Source organism: Poromitra crassiceps (genome assembly GCF_964638095.1).
Source record: "Poromitra crassiceps genome assembly, chromosome: 26".
Taxonomy (NCBI): Eukaryota; Metazoa; Chordata; class Actinopteri; order Beryciformes; family Melamphaidae; genus Poromitra; species Poromitra crassiceps.
This window is the reverse complement of record NC_139640.1, coordinates 2,476,007-2,498,019: the sequence shown is the minus strand read 5'-3', so window position 1 is coordinate 2,498,019 and position 22,013 is coordinate 2,476,007. Positions and strand designations below refer to the sequence as shown.

Sequence of the window (22,013 nt, the reverse complement as noted above, 5' to 3'; positions counted from 1 at the left end):
GTGCTTTATCACTTGAGTTATATAGCGTGTAACGTGTTATTAACCCGGTCACTGTTAAACATTGTCTTCTAGGTGGTAAGAGTTTGAGGAAGTGGGAGTTTGAGAGTTTATTTGAGTAAATAATACCAACATAATACAGGTATACCTGCCTGCCTGTCTGCTTTTATATCATCACTTCTCTCCCAATTCATAGAGTAGTAAGTTGAGTCAAATATGAAATCACTGAATACTGTGTCATGTTAAAACATTGTGTTGAGTGTTACAATGTTTCTTTTGACATTATAATACATTTATTTGTTCTATGAAAGTCTTTTATGTAAATATTGAAAAAAAATACTATTGTTATAGTGATGAAACATGTAGGTGGACTCAAGGGAGATAAAGGGGAAACATCTTACACTACTTCCTTGTACTGCCTTTATACTGAACTGGGAGTGGAAGGTGTAAGGACCAACATCTACATTGAGGACAATTTGCTGTACTCTTTGTAACATAGTGCTGCATGAGAGAAATGGAAACAGCTGTGGTACTCTTGATCATCCTCGGAGTGATGTCAGGTGAGATGTTATCATTTCATACAGCAGATAGGACATGACAATCTGACAACATGTGAGTGCTATTAGACATATTGTCCAGTTATGATTTCCCTGTGGTGAGGTCTCTAGACCATAGTTCAAGCAGAAGGCCATTCGTGCATAATCTAATCCGATCACCCCTGACGTCAATCAAGTTCTAGCATGACGTGGTCAGTCAAAGTCTTAGTATGACGTCCGTAATGACGTCAGATATGACGTCAGTTAATTCTCATATATATAGCAAGGGTTCTACGTCACCTCTCTCTCTCTGGCCGATCATAACAGCAGCAGCTTCGCGGCAGTCCATCTCCCTTGAGCCGTCCTCCGGAGCGTTGTTTTGCGGCTGTTTTGCACCACATCTGCAGACCGATCCAGCACCCCCAAGTCCTCTTTAACCATGGATAATCCCCGCGGATCTCGCAACGTTCCCCGCTCCACCCCGGGTAGGTCGGATCCCGAGCCAGAGCAGCCCCTGGACAGCGTCGACAGCCTAGACAACGATACCCTGTTCCGCATCGGCCACGGAGCGCGTCTGCCGTCCGAGACGTCCGACAACACCGAACGCTCCCCACCCCACTCCTGGCATGTCGGATCCCGAGCCAGAGCAGTCCACGGACAATGACGACAGCTTAAACAACGATACCCCGTTCCGGATCAGCCACGGAGCGTATTCACCCTCCGAGACGCCTGACGACACCGGCGAAGTGGCCGTGCCCAGGCCGCCAACGTAGCCACAATGAGAAGGCACGGGGCGCGCCACTGCGATGGGCCGCGCCACAGCTCAGCAGCCGTTGTCCCGGGTGTTCAGGCGTCCAGCCCCAGGCTTCTTCTCCAAGCAGGCATCACAGGCCGTTCCATTCCACGTCGCTCGTGGTCAGTTGCACGGCAGGCGCAGACCCCTCTGCTATCACCGGGCAGTTAAGTCGGTACCTTAACCGTAAATAAACGGGAGGTTGCGTGAGTAAAAGATGTCACGTCGCTGCCTGTTGACGGTGACGTTATCACCGCACATCGCATATTTCACCATGGAGCATGTCTGAGCATCAGTTAGAATGAGTGTTTACTGTATAACTTTCAGACGGCCCAGGGAATGCCGACGTCTTTTTCCGTGTCAAGCTACCCAGTCTTAATACACCACTTCCTGTTCTTAACAAATTTCAAAGTAAAATGCCCTGGCGTTTCTTTTAACTGTGGGAATTAGGAAACAGTGAGACAGTAGACGTAGGTTGGTCGAGGTAGTTTACTTCTATCCATATAAATATTTACATTCACCGCGGCTAGCAACCAGCAATAACAAACCTAACCCGGAACCGGAAGTACGGTAACCTTAACCCCCCGCTCTTAAAGGCACAAGTCTCCTTTGGTGAATGTCTCTCCTAGTGTCTCGATGTGGGTCACCACATAACCATAAATAATACCAAAGCTAAAATAATTAATACAGTGTCACGCTAGTCATGTAACAAGAGGCTGCGAATCCCATTGTTATCAATCAATCAATCAATCAATCAATCAATCAAACTTTTATTGGCAGACGCTTGGTCCATAGATGACACATACACAATTACAAAAAAGCACATAAGGGCACAATAAAAGAACAAAGTACATTATAAAAGAGAGTCATACCAGAATTTCCACATATGTGACTGGTATCTCACAGTGCTTAGCCCAAGGTCAGTGAGCAACTTAATAATAACATTCTGAGACACGTTCAATCTACAGACGAACCTGTACCTCAGATTTCTCAGGAGCGCCTGGAAAGTGGCCACCCCCGCCTTACAGAACAGGTCACTAGCACTGCTCCACCTGGGTTTAACGTTAGCCCAGTGAGTGCGCGAGCCAGGCTGCCCGGTCTATCGCCTGGTATATCGTTACTAAGAGAGGAGCTGGTGAAGAACGAACTTCCCCACAGTCAAAGCATTTCCCGCAGATATGCATATAAAAAACGTTTGTTGCTTTAATAGCCTACAAAAATAAAACGTCCGTCCGTACGTGATGCTAATCCGCTAGCGATGAGCTAACGGTGCGTGTGTACTACTAGGCCTCATCCTATGAGCCACCCCGACCTCCAGGCCTGCACTACCCAGGCTAAGAGCCCATCTCCCGGCCCCACACACCCAGCAGAGCCACCCGACCTCCAGGCAGCATTACATAACAATGAAGCCGCGTGTCTTGTCTATCACGATAGATCTATGATGTGAAGAGCCTGTCCAGCCAATGACGGCTTGAGACTGGCTGCCACAGCTGCCAATCACCCATTTTTATCCCTTTTTATACATCAAATAACTACTTAAAAAAAAAAAAAAAAAAAATCAGAAAAAATCAGAAAAAATGACCACTTGCACAGGCATTAGCATGATAATGACTATCTAAAAAATGATACAAACCACCTTTAAAAAAAAAAAAAAAAATCATCCGACGTATACCGTGATCATTTCGGTTTTGATTTTCCCATCCACTAACATGAGGAGGCGGGCCTCGTGACCCAATACTGGATTCAACCGCCAGAGCGGCGATCTAACATGCAGCGGCTTCACTGAACCAGTGTGATGCCCAGTCCATCTTATGATGGGTCCATGGTTGCAACTAGCAGTCTATGGTGCACTTGCAAGGCGGTGAAACCACTGTTTTCTTTTACTTGTTTATTAACCAGTTTCTTTATATCCCATGCATTAAGCGTTACATTTCAGCTCTATAGGGTTGCCGCCAGAATGAACCGTTTGCCCCATGGATCTTTCGGTCTGTCCAGAGTGCCCGAGATGCTATGGCACTTCAGCATCAGTGCGTCTCCAGGCCGGGTCCCGTCAATCACCGTGAATCTGCCCAGACTTCCCCACGGGGGGAAAAGATGGTCGCCATCTGAGGACATCATCACCGGCCGGCACCGTATCTTTTCATTCAAATAGCTACTAATAATGCTTGCATTCCCATGAATTATTGGCTCGTAATTCTGAAATAATTGTCCCTGAAAGGGCTGAGAGCGTTGAAGCTATTATCATAAGAATCTTGCATCGGGTGAATTCTGTCTGCCTCTCCAGCTAGCGATCCTGTCCATGTGTCATATCGTTTATTTTCAGCTCATCAATCTCATCACGTGATGACTGCTGACCCATACAGCATTGCAGCTAAGCCCAAAATCAGGGGAAAGACCGCTCAGGCCCCAGACCGGCCCCCGGCTCCCCTGTTCCTCATCGCACCTCGTCACCACATGACAAGATCCTGGTTCGTCCTGCACCTCAAGCGGACGCTCCAGAAGTGCAACCTCCCAACGAAGAACTCTCCAGCCACTCCTTCAGGATCGGAGCGGCCACCTCAGCCGCCGTGCAAGGAGTGTCCTCCGCCTCCCTCCAGCAAACGGGCCGCCGGTCTTCATCAGCATTCTCCAGCTACATCCGCCCGGAGCGGGTGGCCATACCGGCGGCCCAAAGGACCCTCCTCCCTTCATCGGCAAGCATGGCAACGAACAGTGTCCCGGACGTCCGTGCCAAATAATGTCTCGTTGGTGGCGGCTCCCCGAAAAGCACGGCGCCCAGTAAGGCGCAGTAAATCTCCCGGTTATTTTTGGGGGGAAAGAGAGGGGGAAAGAGAGAGAGCCAGAGAAAGGGGGGAAAGAGAGAGAGCCAGAAAAAGTCAGGGTCAGTCAGAAGGCCAAGTCAGGGGGCCAAGAAGGCCAAGTTAAAACGGCGAGGCGCCAAGGCGGCCAAGTAGGCCAAGCTGGGAAGCGCCAAGTCAGGTAAGGCGCCATGGCGGCCAGGAAGGCCAAGCCGGGAAGCACCTTAAGTCAGGTAAGGCGCCATGGCGGCCAGGAAGGCCAAGCCGGGAAGCGCCTTAAGTCAGGTAAGGCGCCATGGCGGCCAGGAAGGCCAAGCCGGGAAGCACCTTAAGTCAGGTAAGGCGCCATGGCGGCCAGGAAGGCCAAGCCGGGAAGCGCCTTAAGTCAGGTAAGGTGCCATGGCAGCCAGGAAGGCCAAGCGGGGAAGCGCCTTAAGTCAGGTAAGCCCGACCGAGTTGGGAGCGCCAGCCGTAAATAGCTGTAAGTCGCTAAAAAGGTCGAAGGCTGGAAAAGTACAATCGCGAGGCGCCAAGGCGGCCAGGTAGGCCAAGCTGGGAAGCGCTATCGCGAGGTGCCCGACCGAGTTGGGAGTGCCAGCCGCAAATAGCTGTAAGTCGCTAAAAAGGTCGAAGGCCGGAAAAGTACAATTTTTGGGGGGGATAGAGAAAGAGAAAGCCGGAGAAAGTCAGGGTAGTCGCGCCAAGGCAGCCAAGTAGGCCAAGCCGGGAAGCGCCAAGCTAAACATTAATGTACCAAGATCGAAGGCCCGACCGAGTTAGGAGCGCCAGCCGCAAATAGCTGTAAGTCGCTAAAAAGGTCGAAGGCCGGAAAAGTGGGGGATAGAGAAAGAGAGAGCCGGAGAAAGTCAGGGTAGTCGCGCCAAGGCAGCCAAGTAGGCCAAGCCGGGAAGCGCCAAGCTAAACATTAATGTACCAAGATCGAAGGCCCGACCGAGCTAGGAGCGCCAGCCGCAAATAGCTGTAAGTCGCTAAAAAGGTTGAAGGCCGGAAAAGTACAATCGCGAAGCGCCAAGGCGGCCAGGTAGGCCAAGCTGGGAAGCGCTATCGCGAGGTGCCCGACCGAGTTGGGAGCGCCAGCCGCAAATAGCTGTAAGTCGCAAAAAAGGTCGAAGGCAGGAAAAGCACGTACCAAGTAAACATTAATGTATCAAGATCGAAGGCCCGACCGAGTTGGGAGCGCCAGCCGCAAGTAGCCATAAGTCGTTAAAAAAGGTCGAAGGCCAGAAAAGTACAATCAACTACCGGTGCCCGCAGATCTCAATTAACCTCCGGTAATCAGATCTTCCTTTTGGGGGATCTCCTAGCCTAAGCAGATGCCCTCCTCTTGCCTCAAGAGCAGCGCCACTGGCTAATGGAGTCATGCGCCAAAGTATTTGCCATGCATGCCGATTGCTAAATAAAGTTTGTTAAATCCTACCAACTGGCCTCTCATGATTGAAGTGAGGTCTCTAGACCATAGTTCAAGCAGAAGGCCATTCGTGCATAATCTAATCCGATCACCCCTGACGTCAATCAAGTTCTAGCATGACGTGGTCAGTCAAAGTCTTAGTATGACGTCCGTAATGATGTCAGATATGACGTCAGTTAATTCTCATATATATAGCAAGGGTTCTACGTCACCTCTCTCTCTCTGGCCGATCATAACAGCAGCAGCTTCGCGGCAGTCCATCTCCCTTGAGCCGTCCTCCGGAGCGTTGTTTTGCCCCACCCACCTCCCCAGTCCGCCACCAACGAGTCGTGACTCCTGATCCCCCACGGGGGGGGGATCTCCTAGCCTAAGCAGATGCCCTCCTCTTGCCTCAAGAGCAGCGCCACTGGCTAATGGAGTCATGCGCCAAAGTATTTGCCATGCATGCCGATTGCTAAATAAAGTTTGTTAAATCCTACCAACTGGCCTCTCATGATTGAATTGTTTTTAGGATTAGTGTCTGTTTAGGATATGGGTAGACTCAGGTTTCCTAGATGTCCTCATGTTATTTGGAAATATTTTCTCATTAAGTGCAGTTGCAAGTTTGTGACATCATGCCATAAATAGGTAGACAACACACATTCTGGCATTTTATAATAAATCACATTTGAATAAGCAATGGTGTGTTTGTATGTAACATGTTATAAGCTATAACAAACAGTAGCAAACCAACTGGACTACTAGACTACTGTATTGTCCATAGAAGATATATGAAGTTATCCAGACCTTCTAGTAAATTCGGCGTGCAAATGGTCCACCAAGCAGCACTATTTTTTTCTGTAATATGTTTCATGCTGCATAGCCTGTCATTTTGCAAATAAAAACGCGACCTTAAACTCCCACATTTTTTAACTGAATTTGGCCGGTACATCCACAGCTGACAGCGAGCTCATTTTAAAGCTAGAGTGATGATCTTTATACCATTTGAAAGTAGAAGAAATAAGGAATCGATTGGGACCAAGCATGTCAACCTAGCATGTTGGGAAGGGGGGGTAAATAACGCATCAAAGTTGATGAATTTGTCGTAACTTTCCCCTCCCTGCTATTGAATGTAACGTAGTTGGTATTAAGTTGATGACAGTAGCTGATAGTCACTCCCCCTGTCTTTACGAGAGCTACTGTCACCAGTGGAGTGGTTTTGATTTATTTATTCATCAAATATTTTACCGACAAACTAACTGTAAATACCTTAGTGGATTTTGAGGTGCATTGCATTGCTCAGCCAGAAATTATTCCCAGATCAAGTCTGTTTCTCCTGGGCCTAAAATGCACCAGATGACAGCTGTTTAATCCATCTTATTTGTTTGTTTAAATAATGCAGATTGTTTAATCAATCTGCATTGAAAATGTGCAAAAATTCACCAGCTTCTCACAACAGTTGTAGCCTAAGCCAGTTGTTTTCAAAGTAACACAATCTAAGCTAGTGTAGAAGTGAGTAACTAAGCTAATAATAACCATAACAGCACAAATAATTCACAAAAATCTCGAAATAAATATACAGTATTTACTCTGAGAAATGAAATAATGAGAAAAGGAACAATTATTGATGGTTAAAACTGAATAATGACATCACAACAGTCTAGTCCTAATGCTAAATTAAAATGAGATATTCCTCTAAATCTGTCTTCAAACTGCAAAAGAAAAAAAAAACGCCCAAATCGTTTTCTTGCTGGCTCAGGAGCCGCCACTGGCCAGCACATGTGTATGGAAAAGCCCTATTACATTGTTCTCTACCCTACAGTACTAGCCATGTACCTGTCTCCTCCAGGTTTAAGCCATGGACTCACTTAGGCGGGACATCCTGGACATCCGTCTATCATCGCTTATTATTTTCCCTGAGTTTCCCTTTCCGCTTTGGCCAAGTTTTACCAGCTTGAAGTACAGACTGTCTATGATGCATTCACAGAATGTAGAAGAGACAGTCTGTCTTGAGAGACTAGTGGTTACTTGTTTTGGTGTTTAGTAGTTTTTAGATTAAGGGGCACTTTACACGAGGACGGTTTCCTATGGAAACGGGGAATTATTTTATCGTTAGTGCCTCCCGTTAAGACGGCGACGGCGAATTTGCGCTTAGGAAACGACACATTTTGGAACCACCCTCCAGAGTGAAACTTGTTTGAGATGCTTCCCGCTGAGTGGGGCTGAGGGCTCCATGTAATCGCTTTGGAACGGCACATTTCAGAAACTCTGACGTGCCTGCACACGCGACACACGCGATTACGCCATAGTCGTGCGCGAGTTGGCAACCAGATATGAATGAAGTTTGGCAACATTCAGAATTAAGCTACACTGCGGCCAACTTCAGTGACATGTTCATAACGTTACTGCTGCGAGGAGCCGATGGCTGTTACCCGGTCGGCATTTAACGTTAGTTACAAAAGCACGTCGACAGGGTTTTCTCACTGCCAGTAGCCTAACTACAGTAGGGTTTGACAGATAGCTAGTCCGACCGGTGTCAGCACAGCCAGCGCTCCCGGTCCTCGCTGCTCGTTAAAGATTTCCAATAGGCATTATTCTGATAAACGGGTCACATATATGTTACATTCTCACCCGACAAATATTAAAACTTTTAAACAGTTTGGTTTTTTTTTAGCTTGAAAAAAGCTTTTTGGCAAGTCTAAATGACTGCGGAAGGCGGACTCTACTTCAGTGTTTAAAAAACGGAAAGACGATTACGAAATTACGTCATGCAGCAGCCTTCTTGTATGGGCAAAGAATAAGGTGATCACACTGCCACCTAGCGACCTGGCATGTACATTACGGCGTTTTAAAAATTCAACGGCGCTCATGTAAACAGGGAGAGGTGTGAAGGAAAAGGTGTGAAGGAAACGCTATTGTGTCGTTTCTTTCAGAAACTGTCCTTGTGTAAAGGGCCCCTAAGTCTTTTTCATAGCTTGTCATTAATAATATAGTCTCCAATGGCCCATTTTACATTGCTCTCATGCAGCCTTTCCCAAACCTGTCTCCTCCAGGTTTAAGCCATGGAGTCACTGTGACACCAGATCTTCTGGATGCAGCAGTAGGAGGGAGTGTGAAGTTCACCACAACAGTCCCTCCACCATCAACTCCATTTCTGCTAGTGGCCTGGTCGTTTATTGCTGATGGCACTGCAGTTGGTGCTACTATAATAAGCTCAAGTAATTCAGACACCTTTGGACCAGGCTATGAAGGCAGGGTCACCCTTGATAGATCTACTGCATCTCTGGAGCTCAGGAATCTGGCTCTTACTGACAGTGGAGTATACAGAGTTACCATCGTACCAGCTGTTGGAAACTCGATGACAGGAGACTCCAGTCACATCCAGATACACGGTGAGTAGATATGTTGTTGCATCACTGTGTCAGTGTTGAAGAGAAAATATTATTTTATGAGTTTCATACCAGAATTTAAGTCCAATAGCAAGGAGTTTCTGATTGTGTTTGTTAATGTGTCCTGATGAAAGTATTCAAGAAACAAATACAAGCTAAAATGTAATTTGAATGTTCATACAATCTTAGGAGACACGACAAGCAATAGTTGTCTTTTAAAGAAGTCTTCATTATGTACAAATTTAGACTGAATGCTCCAAGATTATACTCTGTCACTTTTTTGGGTTGGATTTTCCTTTTAAGTATTTAGGGGCGGCTGGGAGGTAGAGCGGGTTGTCACTAATCGCTTTGGATAAAAGAGGTCGGTGGTTCGATTCCCGGCTCCTCCAGTCTGCATGTCGAAGTGTCCTTGGGCAAGACACTGAACCCCAAATTGCTCCCATTGGTGTGCCAGCACCCTGCGTGGTAACCTGCCGCCATCGGTGTGTGAATGGGTGAATGTACCTACTGACTGTAAAGCGCTTTGGATAAAAGCGCTATATAAATGCAGGCCATTTACCATTTACCAAGTATTGCCAGTCAAATTGGCAGTCTCCAGTCATGTGTGTGTTAAGAATGATTAAATATGGTATTTTCTAACCACATGTGCTGGCATGTAATATCTTTCATCCTACCAGTATGATAAGTCCTGAAGTCAACATTGTGTCAAATTAGCTATGATAAAAGATATTTCCGATTCCGATATTGCATTTTGGTCCACAGTAGCCTACAGTGCATAGCCACTTAAAGCAAACACAGATGGGTTAAATGCTGCATTACCTTATTTAAATGGGGAGCTGATACAAACCTTCAAATTCCACTCATGAATACTCATCATGGTATAATGATCATTATTCCAAATCACTACTGTACATATCTGTTGTATCACCATGTGAGGTGGTGCCAAGTACAAACCATTGTGTTTTCCCCCCACAGTGCCAGTCTCCAATGTAGTGCTAACTCCCAACAGCACAGACTTGATAGAGTTCAATAGCTCTGTCAGTCTGTCCTGCTCCTCCTCCTCTGGCTCCTCCCTCTCTTACCTCTGGTTGAATGACAGCTCTGAGGTTTCAGCCAGTGAGGGAGTTCTGATTGGTGATGGAGGTGATGGCAGTGATGGGCAAGCTACTTGGAAAATGTAGTAAGCTAAGCTATCAGTTACTCTTGATTAAATATAGCTAAACTACATTGAAGCTATCCCCAGAGAAATGTAGCAAGCTAAGCTACGAGCAACATGGCAAAAGCAGCTTGCTACATCAAAGCTACTTTTTTTCCTCATTTTTTTTCTCAAACAATCTCATTTTGATTGTTTATTATATTATAAAACACACTGAAACTCTCACTGGCACAATATTCAAAAACAGATACTAAAACCTGAACATCTTCTTCATCACTGCCAGTGGCTCCCTCTGGCTCTGCCATCTTTCAAAGTTCGTTGCTGATGTAACTTCGCCAGCACATGCCATATTTTGCCCTACCCTTAACCAATCGTCAGTCTTCATTGACTAACCCCAACCCAATCAGAGGCAGAGTAGTGCCGGGTCTTGCTGCAAGAGAGGCAAGGATGCTAGAAAGCAAGGATGAGACTTGTCCGTCATAATGGAACTGGAAGTGCTTTATTGGCTACACAGGCACACTTGACATATGCAATGTCTCCTCCTGTTTAATTCAAACCACAGCAGAAATCTCCACTGCGTGCTTTGCTCATGGATTTTCTCTGGCGAGTAGCTTGTAGCTTTTGCAGGAAGCTACAAGCTACTTGGGTCTATAACAGTGTTGGGAAGTAACGAGTTACTAGTTACTCGTTACTGTAATAATATTACTTTTTCCAAGTAACGAGTAGTGTAACGAATTACTATAGAATATAAGTAATAATATTACAGTTACTTCAAGATAAACGAGCTCGTTACGTTAGTCGTTACATCTTTTGTTGAGTCCATTCTGTGATGCCGCTGCGCTGCAAAACGACACGCAGTCGGCATTCACTGATCAAGCAGCATGGCTTTAACGCTCCCAAAACAAGGTGACGTCACCGCAGAGCCCATTCAGAGCAGCAACAAGCAGGCAGGCACACCTGACACCTCCCTCTCTGTCCTGCTGAGCCGAGGAGGAAAATCCGTGGCTGCGGATATATTCCCATGACTTTGTTTTTGTCGGGAAGAAAGGTGACACGATTGAACATCAAAGTCAAATGTAAACGGTGTCCAGGACAGGTAGGCTACTAACACTCTTTCCACTGTGAAAAACACGAGCTCAAACTTCCTAACGTTAACGTTACGAGACGAGAGGACAGCACAACAGAAACCGGAAAACTGTTCAAATACAGAGATAACCTGCCTTTTAGACACAAAATCGCTGCAGTGAAAAAGGCCTTTTGCCATTTGTGTGGAATGTAACGGAAAAGTAATATAACGAGTATCTAACGAATTACTTTTGGTATGGAGTAATAAGTAAAGTAATAATATTACTTTTGAAAATAGTAACGAGTAATATGTAATATATTACTTTTTTAGTAATGAGTGCCCAACACTGGTCTATAAATAGCTTAGCTACTGAAAAAGCTACTTGGTTCAAAAGTAGTGAAGCTACCACCAAGCTACTGAGAAATGTAGTTAAGCTATGTAGCTTCGCTACTTGTAGCAAGCTACTGCCCAACACTGGGTGATGGAGGCTCCACTCTCACTATAGTCAGTGTGACCCGCTATGATGAGGGCCCGTTCAAATGTCAAGTGTCAAATCCTGTCAGTAATGTCACAAGTGCGCCAGTATCCTTCTCCATCAGCTGTGAGTTGCTAACCTGCACGCTTACCCTCTTGTCTTACAGCATAATATGCATGCAAACACAACAGAGCTTCAGATTCCCAGCTTAATTTAATTTATTGTCTTAATGACTTTTCCTACAGTATGTGCTCTTTGCTCTTCAGTTTGCTTTGTTTTTGTTGATGCTGAATAGCTGATAACTGGAGATGATGCTATGATACAGTTCTGCCTTTGACTGGTATCATATGCTACTCAGTTAAGAACTATGAATAATCATTTATGACCGGTTATGAACCTTCACATTGAGCCAAGCTGCATGCCATGTGCCAGTGCTGAGCTTTGTTGTTAAAACGCATACATTTTTCTCAAACTAACATTATTTATTGGTGACTTTTCTCTTCGCCGCTGCCCCACATTGCAGTTGGCCCAGAAAATACAGATTTGACACTATCTAAAAGAATCCTATGAGGATGGGTCAAACATCACCCTCATCATCACAATGAAGTCCAGCTCTCTCCTACTGGATCAGAGCTCAGACTGAACAACATTCAGATGAATCAGAGTGGTACCTACAGCTGTCAGGCCCATAACAGTAAAACCCTGAGATATCAAAGATCTCAGCCCTCACTTGTCACTGTGCTGGGTAAGTGGGATTAAATGGGTTTTTACAGTAGTGATATGGATAAAAAATATGTAGTTAGGTGTCTCTTTGAGTCTGTGTGGCCTCCACAAGCTTTTATCTGATTATGACTTGTTTGGACAGTCAGGGCAGCCGTGTGTTTTAAAGGTTAATTTGATATTTGATACCAACAGAATGTTATTTATTTGTATTAAGAGAATAGCTGGTACTGGAGAACCTTCGTGGTGCACTACACTGCTTAAGTGCCATTGAGCAAAGCATTGAACTGTGTCAGAGGCTCTGACCTCTTGTATAAATGTAATCATAACATTATTGTAATAAATGTTGCACTGCCATACAAACTGCGCAATAGCTGTTTGTTTGATCTTTGAGATATGATCAGGCAAGGGTGACTTGGACCCAAAGGTTAGGTTACGCTGCCACCACAGCACCTGATACAGTATTTAGCACTTCATGTAACAGACTGGACTAAACTGTCTGTGGTGTCTAGTTTATTAAGCAGGGCTTCTGTGATACTCAAATCATGACTCAGGGCGAATCATTAGGGGTTCAAGCCCTGAAGGGGCTGAAACCCTATTGTTTTTGTGCCGGTTTATTATTAGGGGTCCAAGCACGAAGTGCGTGGATCCCTATTGTATCTGTTCCGATTTTTTTTTTTTTTCTTCTTCTCCGGTAAAACTGTATGTACAGCAGAAACTGTAATGCTCAGCGTAGCCAGACTGGGCACATAGATTGTAAATGTGCCTCACTACTCAGAAACAAAAAATGACCCATATCGGCCAGATGGTGGCGCTATAACAGACCATTTCGCGTTATGGTCCATATCTTCTGAACCGTGTGTCCTATACTAAAAATTTCACTTCTCAGGGATTCCTTGGATCAATACGCATCTATCCATCTAGGCCCCGCCCATTTGCGTGTGCCTAGATTTTCCGCCATTTTGAATTTTATCAAAAACCTACTTTTGCGAACTCCTCCTAGACCGTTTGGCCAAATCACATAGGAATTATTCTGGGTCATCTATGGACTACCCCGACCCAAAGTTATTAAAGGATTTTGGATACGTGAAACCGTTTTGAAATTATAAATGTCTAAACTTTTGTGTATTTGCTTTTGTTCTTTTCCTGCCCTAAAAGTGTGTGGATGTCAGAAACCATACACCCCCCATCACCCAAACTTTCCACACAGGTTCACGACATCACCCACTACTCAGAGTAAAAAAATTACACCAATCCACCAGACGGTGGCGCTATAACAGCCAATTTCACGTTTGTCGGTCAATAACTTCTGAACCACGAGCCGTAGAATCAAAATTCCACATCTACCGGTTTCCCTGGAGCATCATGCATCTAACCTACTAGGCCACGCCCATTTCTGTCTGTTAGATTTTCTGCCATTTTGAATTTGATCAAAAACCTACTTTTGCGAGCTCCTCTTAGACCGTTTGGCCAAATCACACAAAACTTTTTCTGGGTCATCTATAGACTACCCCGACCTAAAGTTATTAAAGGATTTTGGATACGTGAAACCGTTTTGAAATGATAAATCTCGAAACTTTTAATGAAACACACGCCAACACTAAATTGCCCACAACTCATTAACCGGTCAATTACAACTACTGCTGCTACTACTGCTACCACTCCCACTACTACCAACACTACTACTACTACTATTACTATTTCTGCTACTATTATTACTACTACTACTACTACTACTACTACTACTACTGGAAGTTGGAATGTAGCATTTTGGGTGGGGTTAATGTGTTTTGGAGTTCTGCATCTGCTGTAGCATAATACATAGTTGGTTTAGATGTCACACAGTAATGCCCGATCCACAAAGACTTGACACCCACGTTTTAATAAAAACAAGTTTATGCCATAATAAGGTTACATCCGTGCCTTGTCATTGCTGTGGAAGGATGGTCTAGGGGTAAAGTAGCAGACACCAAAGCTGGAGGTCCTGGGTTCAAACCACAGCCAGGTAACTTTTTTATTTTTTGAAAATGTAGAATAAAGGTTAATCTGGATATAATTATGTATAAAGCTGCTGAATACACACTGTGTACATAGCAGAATAACTGAATATGCCTATTCATGGTAACGTCATATTTTGACGTCATCTTGACATTCCTGTGTAGATGTCTAAATGATCCCCAAATCGGCTGTGATTTGACCTAGTCCTGGACGTCACTGAAAGATGATATCAGAACATCATCATGATGTAATTGTGTTTGCTGGGAGCCTTCTTTCAGATATATGAGAGGAAAAACATTCCAATACATTACTGTGTCCAAAAAGAGAATTCAATCTGAATTATCCTTGTCACTCATGCTCATTGTAACAGCACAACCCACACCAATTAGTTCAAACACCTCCATTCAGGGCAGACTTTTAATGGAAAGTAGTGCATTATGTGTGTAATACAAAAATGTCCTTAATGGTAAATGGACTGCATAACAAGCTGCCATGCTATAGTCACCAAAAGCAATTTCAGGGATAAAACCCATCAACCTTCTCTAGTGGACGCCACTACGCCCTATGGTTTGATGTGTGTGTGGGAAAGACACAATGACAACTGAAAATTCTGATTTCAGAACACAAAAGCTCCATCATGAGACAAGAACTAACCTCTCCTGTTGCAAAACACGTTCTTGAACGCAGCCATCTCGAGCTAACATTTCCAAGATATTGAAAAAGTTCATGAAACACCGCAAAATAAGGAGGCAACATGTGGGATTTTAATTACTGTTACTGACTTACCTGTCTGAAGTTGAAAGTTGTTCATCCCACATGGGGTTTGAACTTTGAGCCGCAATGGTCTTTAGTTAGCATAAGTCATGAGTTTTACCAAGTGAGCTATCCAGACTGTTGTGTTTAACTTTGTAGACCATCTTATATGTATCTGCAGAGCCAGAGAAGTACTTGTCGTATTTACAGTATGTTCTACCCAAATACCACTTTCTGTCCAGATACTTAAAGGGAAATTGTACACAAAAACTGCTTTCTATCCAAGTACTACTTCAAGTCACAAGTACTTATGTGACCACAACACCCTGACTGACCCCATCACCCTTTACTGACCACTACATCCTTACTGACCTTGCTTGGACCCCGTCATCGCCGCTTGCGGCTATATTTATTCTTTTTATTCTCCGCTAAAACAGTATGCACGGCAAAAACCGTAAGGGGTACAGTAGCCAGACTTTGCACATAGGTTGGAAATGTGCCCCACTACTCAGAGACAAAAAATTAGCCATATTGGCCAGATGGTGGCGCTATAACAGCCGAGTGCACGTATTGGCCCATAACTGCTGAACCGTGAGGCGTAGAATCAAAATTCCACATCTGCTGGATTCCCTGGATCAATACGCATCTATCCATATAGGCCCCGCCCATTTGCGTGTGCCTAGATTTTCCGCCATTTTGAATTTGATCAAAAACCTACTTTTGCGAACTCCTCCTAGACCGTTTGGCCAAATCACACGGGAATTTTTCTGGGACATCTATGGACTACCTCGACCTAAAGTTATTAAAGGATTTTGGATACGTGAAACCGTTTTGAAATGATAAATGTCTAAACTTTTGTGTATTTGCTTTTGTTCTTTTCCTACCCTAAAAGTGTGTGGATCTCAGAAACCATACACCCCCCATCACCCAAACTTTCCACACAGGTTCACGACATCACCCACTACTCAGAGTAAAAAAATTGCACCAATCCACCAGACGGTGGCGCTATAACAGCCAATTTCACGTTTGTCGGTCCATAACTTCTGAACTGCGAGCTGTAGAATCAAAATTCCACATCTACTGGTTTCCCTGGAGCATCATGTATCTAACCCACTAGGCCACGCCCATTTCTGTGTGGTAGATTTTCCGCCATTTTGAATTTGATCAAAAACCTACTTTTGCGAGCTCCTCCTAGACCGTTTGGCCAAATCACACAAAACTTTTTCTGGGTCATCTATGGACTACCCCGACCGAAGGTTATTAAAGGGTTTTGGATACGTGAAACCGTTTTGAAATGATAAATCTCGAAACTTTTAATGAAACACATGCCAACACTAAATTGCCCACAACTCATTAACCGGTCAATTACAACTACTGCTGCTACTACTGCTACCACTCCCACTACTACCAACACTACTACTACTACTATTACTACTTCTGCTACTATTACTACTACTACTACTACTACTACTACTACTGGAAGTTGGAATGTAGCATTTTGGGTGGGGTTAATGTGTTTTGGGGTTCTGCATCTGCTGTAACATAATACACAGTTGGTTTAGATGTCACACAGTAATGCCCGATCCACAAAGACTTGACACCCACGTTTGAATAAAAACAAGTTTATGCCATAATAAGGTTACATCCGTGCCTCGTCATTGCTGTGGAAGGATGGTGTAGGGGTAAAGTAGCAGACCCCAAAGCTGGAGGTCCTGGGTTCAAACCACGGCCAGGTAACTGTTTTATTTTTTGAAAATGTAGAATAAAGGTTAATCTGGATATAATTATGTATAACGCTGCTGAATACACACTGTGTACATAGCAGAATAACTGAATATGCCTATTCATGGTAATGTCATATTTCGACGTCATCTTGACATTCCTGTGTAGATGTCTAAATGATCCTCAAATCGGCTGTGATTTGGCCTAGTCCTGGACGTCACTGAAAGATGATATCAGAACATCATCATGATGTAATTGTGTTTGCTGGGAGCCTTCTTTCAGATGAGAGAGGAAAAACATTCCAATACATTATTGTGTCTTCACATGTGAAAGGTCCAAAAAGAGAATTCAATCTGAATTATCCTTGTCACTCATGTGCTCATTGTAACAGCACAACCCACACCAATTAGTTCAAACACCTCCATTCAGGGCATACTTTTAATGTAAAGTGGTGCATTATGTGTGTAATACAAAAATGTCCTTAATGGTAAATGGACTGCATGACAAGCTGCCATGCAGGGTGCTGGCTATAGTCACCAAAAGCAATTTCAGGGATAAACCCCATCAACCTTCTGTAGTGGACGCCACTACGCCCTATGGTTTGATGTGTGTGTGGGAAAGACACAATGACAACTGAAAATTCTGATTTCAGAAAACAAAAGCTCCATCATGAGACAAGAACTAACCTCTCCTGTTGCAAAACACGTTCTTGAACACAGCCACGCAATCTCCAGCTAACATTTCTAAGATATTGAAAAAGTTCATAAAACACCGCAAAATAAGGAGGCAGCATGTGGGGTTAATTACTGTTACTGTTACTGACTTACCTGTCTGAAGTTGAAAGTTTTTCATCCCACGTGGGGTTTGAAATTTGAGCGGCAATGGTCTTTAGTTAGCATAAGTCATGTGCTTTACCAAGTGAGCTATCCAGACTGTTGTATTTAACTTTGTAGACCATATTATATGTATCTGCAGAGCCAGAGAAGTACTTGTCGTATTGACAGTATGTTCTACCCAAATACCACTTTCTGTCCAGATACTTAAAGGGATATTGTACACAAAAACTGCTTTCTATCCAAGTACTACTTCAAGTTTCAAGACATCACCCACTACTCAGAGGAAAAAATTACACCAATCTACCAGATGGTGGCGCTATAACAGCCAACCACCACTACTACTGCTGCTGCTGCTACTACTACTACTATTGGCTACTAGTGGCGGCTGTGGCTCAGGAGGTAGAGTGGGTTGTCCACTAATTAGAAGGTTGGTGGTTCGTTCCCCGGCTCTTCCAGTCCGCACGTCGAAGTGTCCTTGGGCAAGACACTGAACCCCAAATTGCTCCCGATGGCTGTGCCAGCACCCTGCGTGGCAGCTGGCCGCCTTCGGTGTGTGAATGGGTGAATGTAGGCACATTGTAAAGCGCTTTGGATAAAAGCGCTATATAAATGCAGTCCATTTACCATTTACCATTTACTATTCTTAGTACTTCTGCTGCTACTACTGCTACCACTCCCACTACTACCAACACTATTACTACTACTGCTACTACTACTACTACTAGTACTGCTTGGAAACCGTCAGGTCACCGGATCTCAACCAAACTTTGTTTACTTGTGCATATACCAAGTCTGAATAAATGTGCACTATCTGACATATACCCCCCAAGTCACCGGAAGCTTGGACCCCGCATCGCCGCTTGCGGCTATATTTATTCTTCTTCTTCTTCTTGTTCATCTGCCCCAACGCAAATTCCCGTGAGTTGGTAAATGGTAGAGACCTCACATTTGGCCCAATGACAGATATTGTTGGCTGGTAGGTGCTCAAAAAAGATTTTTCGAATCGGCCTGAAGGTGGCGCTATAATCGAAGGTTTTACGTTAAAGGCCATAACTTCCACGCCGTTGGTCCGATTTTCGAACTTTTTTTTTCCAGATGTTCAGGTGGACCTGCTCTACAAATTTGCCATAAGGACCCTCAATGTCCGCCTGGAAAGTTTTTGAGATATTTGGAAAAGTTTGGAAAACACATTTTTGACATCTCCTCCTAGACCGTTGCACCGATTTGCACCAGACTCGCCAGGAAGCATCTATGGAGCAAGCTCTACAATCGTGATTGGTGGATTTTTGAAAGCTACTTTAGTTTCGGAGATATTGATCATTAAAGTTGAGAGGGGCGTGGCCTCACAGCTAAATTGTCATAACTTCATGACCGATTAAGGAATCTTCACGAAACTTGCAGGAGGTCTTCGGAGACCATCCTAGACCATGTGTGTCAAATTTTGTGCAATTCGACCAAAAGGGGGCGCCATAAACGCCAGAAATGGGCGTGGCTTAACATAAAAAAGGCTGTAACTCCACACCTGTTTGTCCAATGATCGCGAAACTTGTCAGATATATCAAGGAGGATGTCCTAGTCAGAATCAGAAGCTTTGTCATCTGCGCAAGGCTTGAACCCCGCCCATCGCCGCTTGCGGCTATATTTCTTGTTGTCGTTGTTCATCTGCCTCAACGCAAATTCCCGTGAGTTGGTAAATGGTAGAGACCTGACATTTTGCCCAATGACAGATATTGGTGGCAGGTAGCTGCTCAAAAAAGATTTTTCGAATCAGCCTGAAGGTGGCGCTATAATCGACGGTTTTACGTTAAAGGCCATAACTTCCACGCCGTTGGTCCGATTTTCGAACTTTTTTTTTCCAGATGTTCAGGTGGACCTGCTCTACAAATTTGCCATAAGGACCCTCAATGTCCGCCTGGAAAGTTTTTGAGATATTTGGAAAAGTTTGGAAAACACATTTTTGACATCTCCTCCTAGACCGTTGCACCGATTTGCACCAGACTCGCCAGGAAGCATCTATGGAGCAAGCTCTACAATCGTGATTGGTGGATTTTTGAAAGCTACTTTAGTTTCGGAGATATTGATCATTAAAGTTGAGAGGGGCGTGGCCTCACAGCTAAATTGTCATAACTTCATGACCGATTAAGGAATCTTCACGAAACTTGCAGGAGGTCTTCGGAGACCATCCTAGACCATGTGTGTCAAATTTTGTGCAATTCGACCAAAAGGGGGCGCCATAAACGCCAGAAATGGGCGTGGCTTAACATAAAAAAGGCTGTAACTCCACACCTGTTTGTCCAATGATCGCGAAACTTGTCAGATATATCAAGGAGGATGTCCTAGTCAGAATCAGACGCTTTGTCATCTGCGCAAGGCTTGAACCCCGCCCATCGCCGCTTGCGGCTATATTTCTTGTTGTCGTTGTTCATCTGCCTCAACGCAAATTCCCGTGAGTTGGTAAATGGTAGAGACCTGACATTTTGCCCAATGACAGATATTGGTGGCAGGTAGCTGCTCAAAAAAGATTTTTCGAATCAGCCTGAAGGTGGCGCTATAATCGACGGTTTTACGTTAAAGGCCTTAACTTCCACGCCGTTGGTCCGATTTTCAAACTTTTTTTTTCCAGATGTTCAGGTGGACCTGCTCTACAAATTTGCCATAAGGACCCTCAATGTCCGCCTGGAAAGTTTTTGAGATATTTGGAAAAGTTTGGAAAACACATTTTTGACATCTCCTCCTAGACCGTTGAACCGATTTGCACCAGACTCGACAGGAAGCATCTATGGAGCAAGCTCTACAATCGTGATTGGTGGATTTTTGAAAGCTACTTTAGTTTCGGAGATATTGATCGTTAAAGTTGTGAGAGGGCGTGGCCTCACAGCTAAATTGTCATACCTTCATGACCGATTAAGGAATCTTCACAAAACTTGCAGGAGGTCTTCGGAGACCATCCTAGACCATGTGTGTCAAATTTTGTGCAATTCGACCAAAAGGGGGCGCCATAAACGCCAGAAATGGGCGTGGCTTAACATAAAAAAGGCTGTAACTCCACACCTGTTTGTCCAATGATCGCGAAACTTGTCAGATCAAGGAGGATGTCCTAGTCAGAATCAGAAGCTTTGTCATCTGCGCAAGGCTTGAACCCCGCCCATCGCCGCTTGCGGCTATATTTATTATTGTATTTATGTTGCAAATGGTATGTGAAAAGACAAGTTCTAATTCCTTTTTCCTAAATGTTGTCATGTTCTTTTATCCTCTTCTCGTGTGTTTTATTTCATACCTCCCCAGAGGACATCGTTGCACCACGCTCCCAGATCCTTTCACCTGGAGCCATCGCTGGGATAACGATTGCAGTTCTCATAGTTGTCATTGGCCTTGTTGGTGGCGGAGTGTACTATATGCATAAAAATGGGTAAGTGGTAAAATAGTCCACTCTCCATATATATATATATATATATATATATATATATATATATATATATATATTTTTTTTTTTTTTTTTTTTTTTTTTTCAACTGCAAAAAAAATATGTTAAAAAATTGGTCACTTGCCTATTTGCTTTCAGCATAACTCTAATCCTGACTCTAGTTCTAAACCTATACCATTACCCAGACATTGAATATCTACAGAATAATTTTTCACATTACTGTATAACACAGTAGACTTTTTATTGCCACATTACAGTCACTTGATAGTAACTTGAGTGTCAGCATTGGAAGCTTATTAAGCGAGTTTCAGGAGCAGGACCACGCAATCAATCAGGCCTTCACAAGCCACGCCTCCCCAGGTGAACCTAACCTCCTTTATAACCTCACCTGGCCCGTTGTCTCCTCTTGGCTCTCGCTTCTGCGCCCCTCCCTTCCCCCCCCCCCCCACCCTCTCGTGTTCTCTCTCCTCCGTTTCTCTGTCTCCTCCTCATTCTGTCTTCCTGTATAGGTAACTAGAAGTAAGGGGTCTGTCGAAGCCGCTCGACTGCTGGACTCCCCGGAGACCGGAAGTACGCCGGACCCTGCCGAACCTCCCCAAACCGCTGACGATCCGCCGAGACGGATCCCACGCTCCACCGAGATGGAGCCCATATACTCCGCCGAGACGGAGCTCATTATCCATTCAAATAAATGGTCAAACGTTCCTGGTTGTTTGTGTGGTCCTTGCTAGTGAATGGACTATTCAAAGTGTGACAGTATAGAAATATTACGAGGCTCCCTATGATACAGCACCTTTTATTTTGCCGTTTGTTAGTCATCTATTTATGATATCCCATTGGTTAGACTTGTATTAATGATCCTCGAGTCCTGTCCTGCAGTATGTCCCACCCCAAGATCCTGTTTCAACAGGAACCACATGAACCTAAGAAGCAAGATACCCA

General features: G+C 44.4%; 1 protein-coding gene across 1 annotated transcript; it reads left to right on the top strand.

Annotated features, from left to right (window-relative positions):
- Positions 1-422: 422 nt before the first annotated feature.
- LOC310798735 (uncharacterized protein) lies at positions 423-21,735 on the top strand. Its single transcript, XM_083661288.1, has 4 exons — positions 423-557; positions 8,586-8,924; positions 20,933-21,056; positions 21,581-21,735. Exons 1-4 carry the CDS (start codon positions 503-505, stop codon positions 21,582-21,584), a joined length of 522 nt encoding a protein of 173 aa, XP_083517414.1. The 5' UTR covers positions 423-502; the 3' UTR covers positions 21,585-21,735.
- Positions 21,736-22,013: the final 278 nt, after the last annotated feature.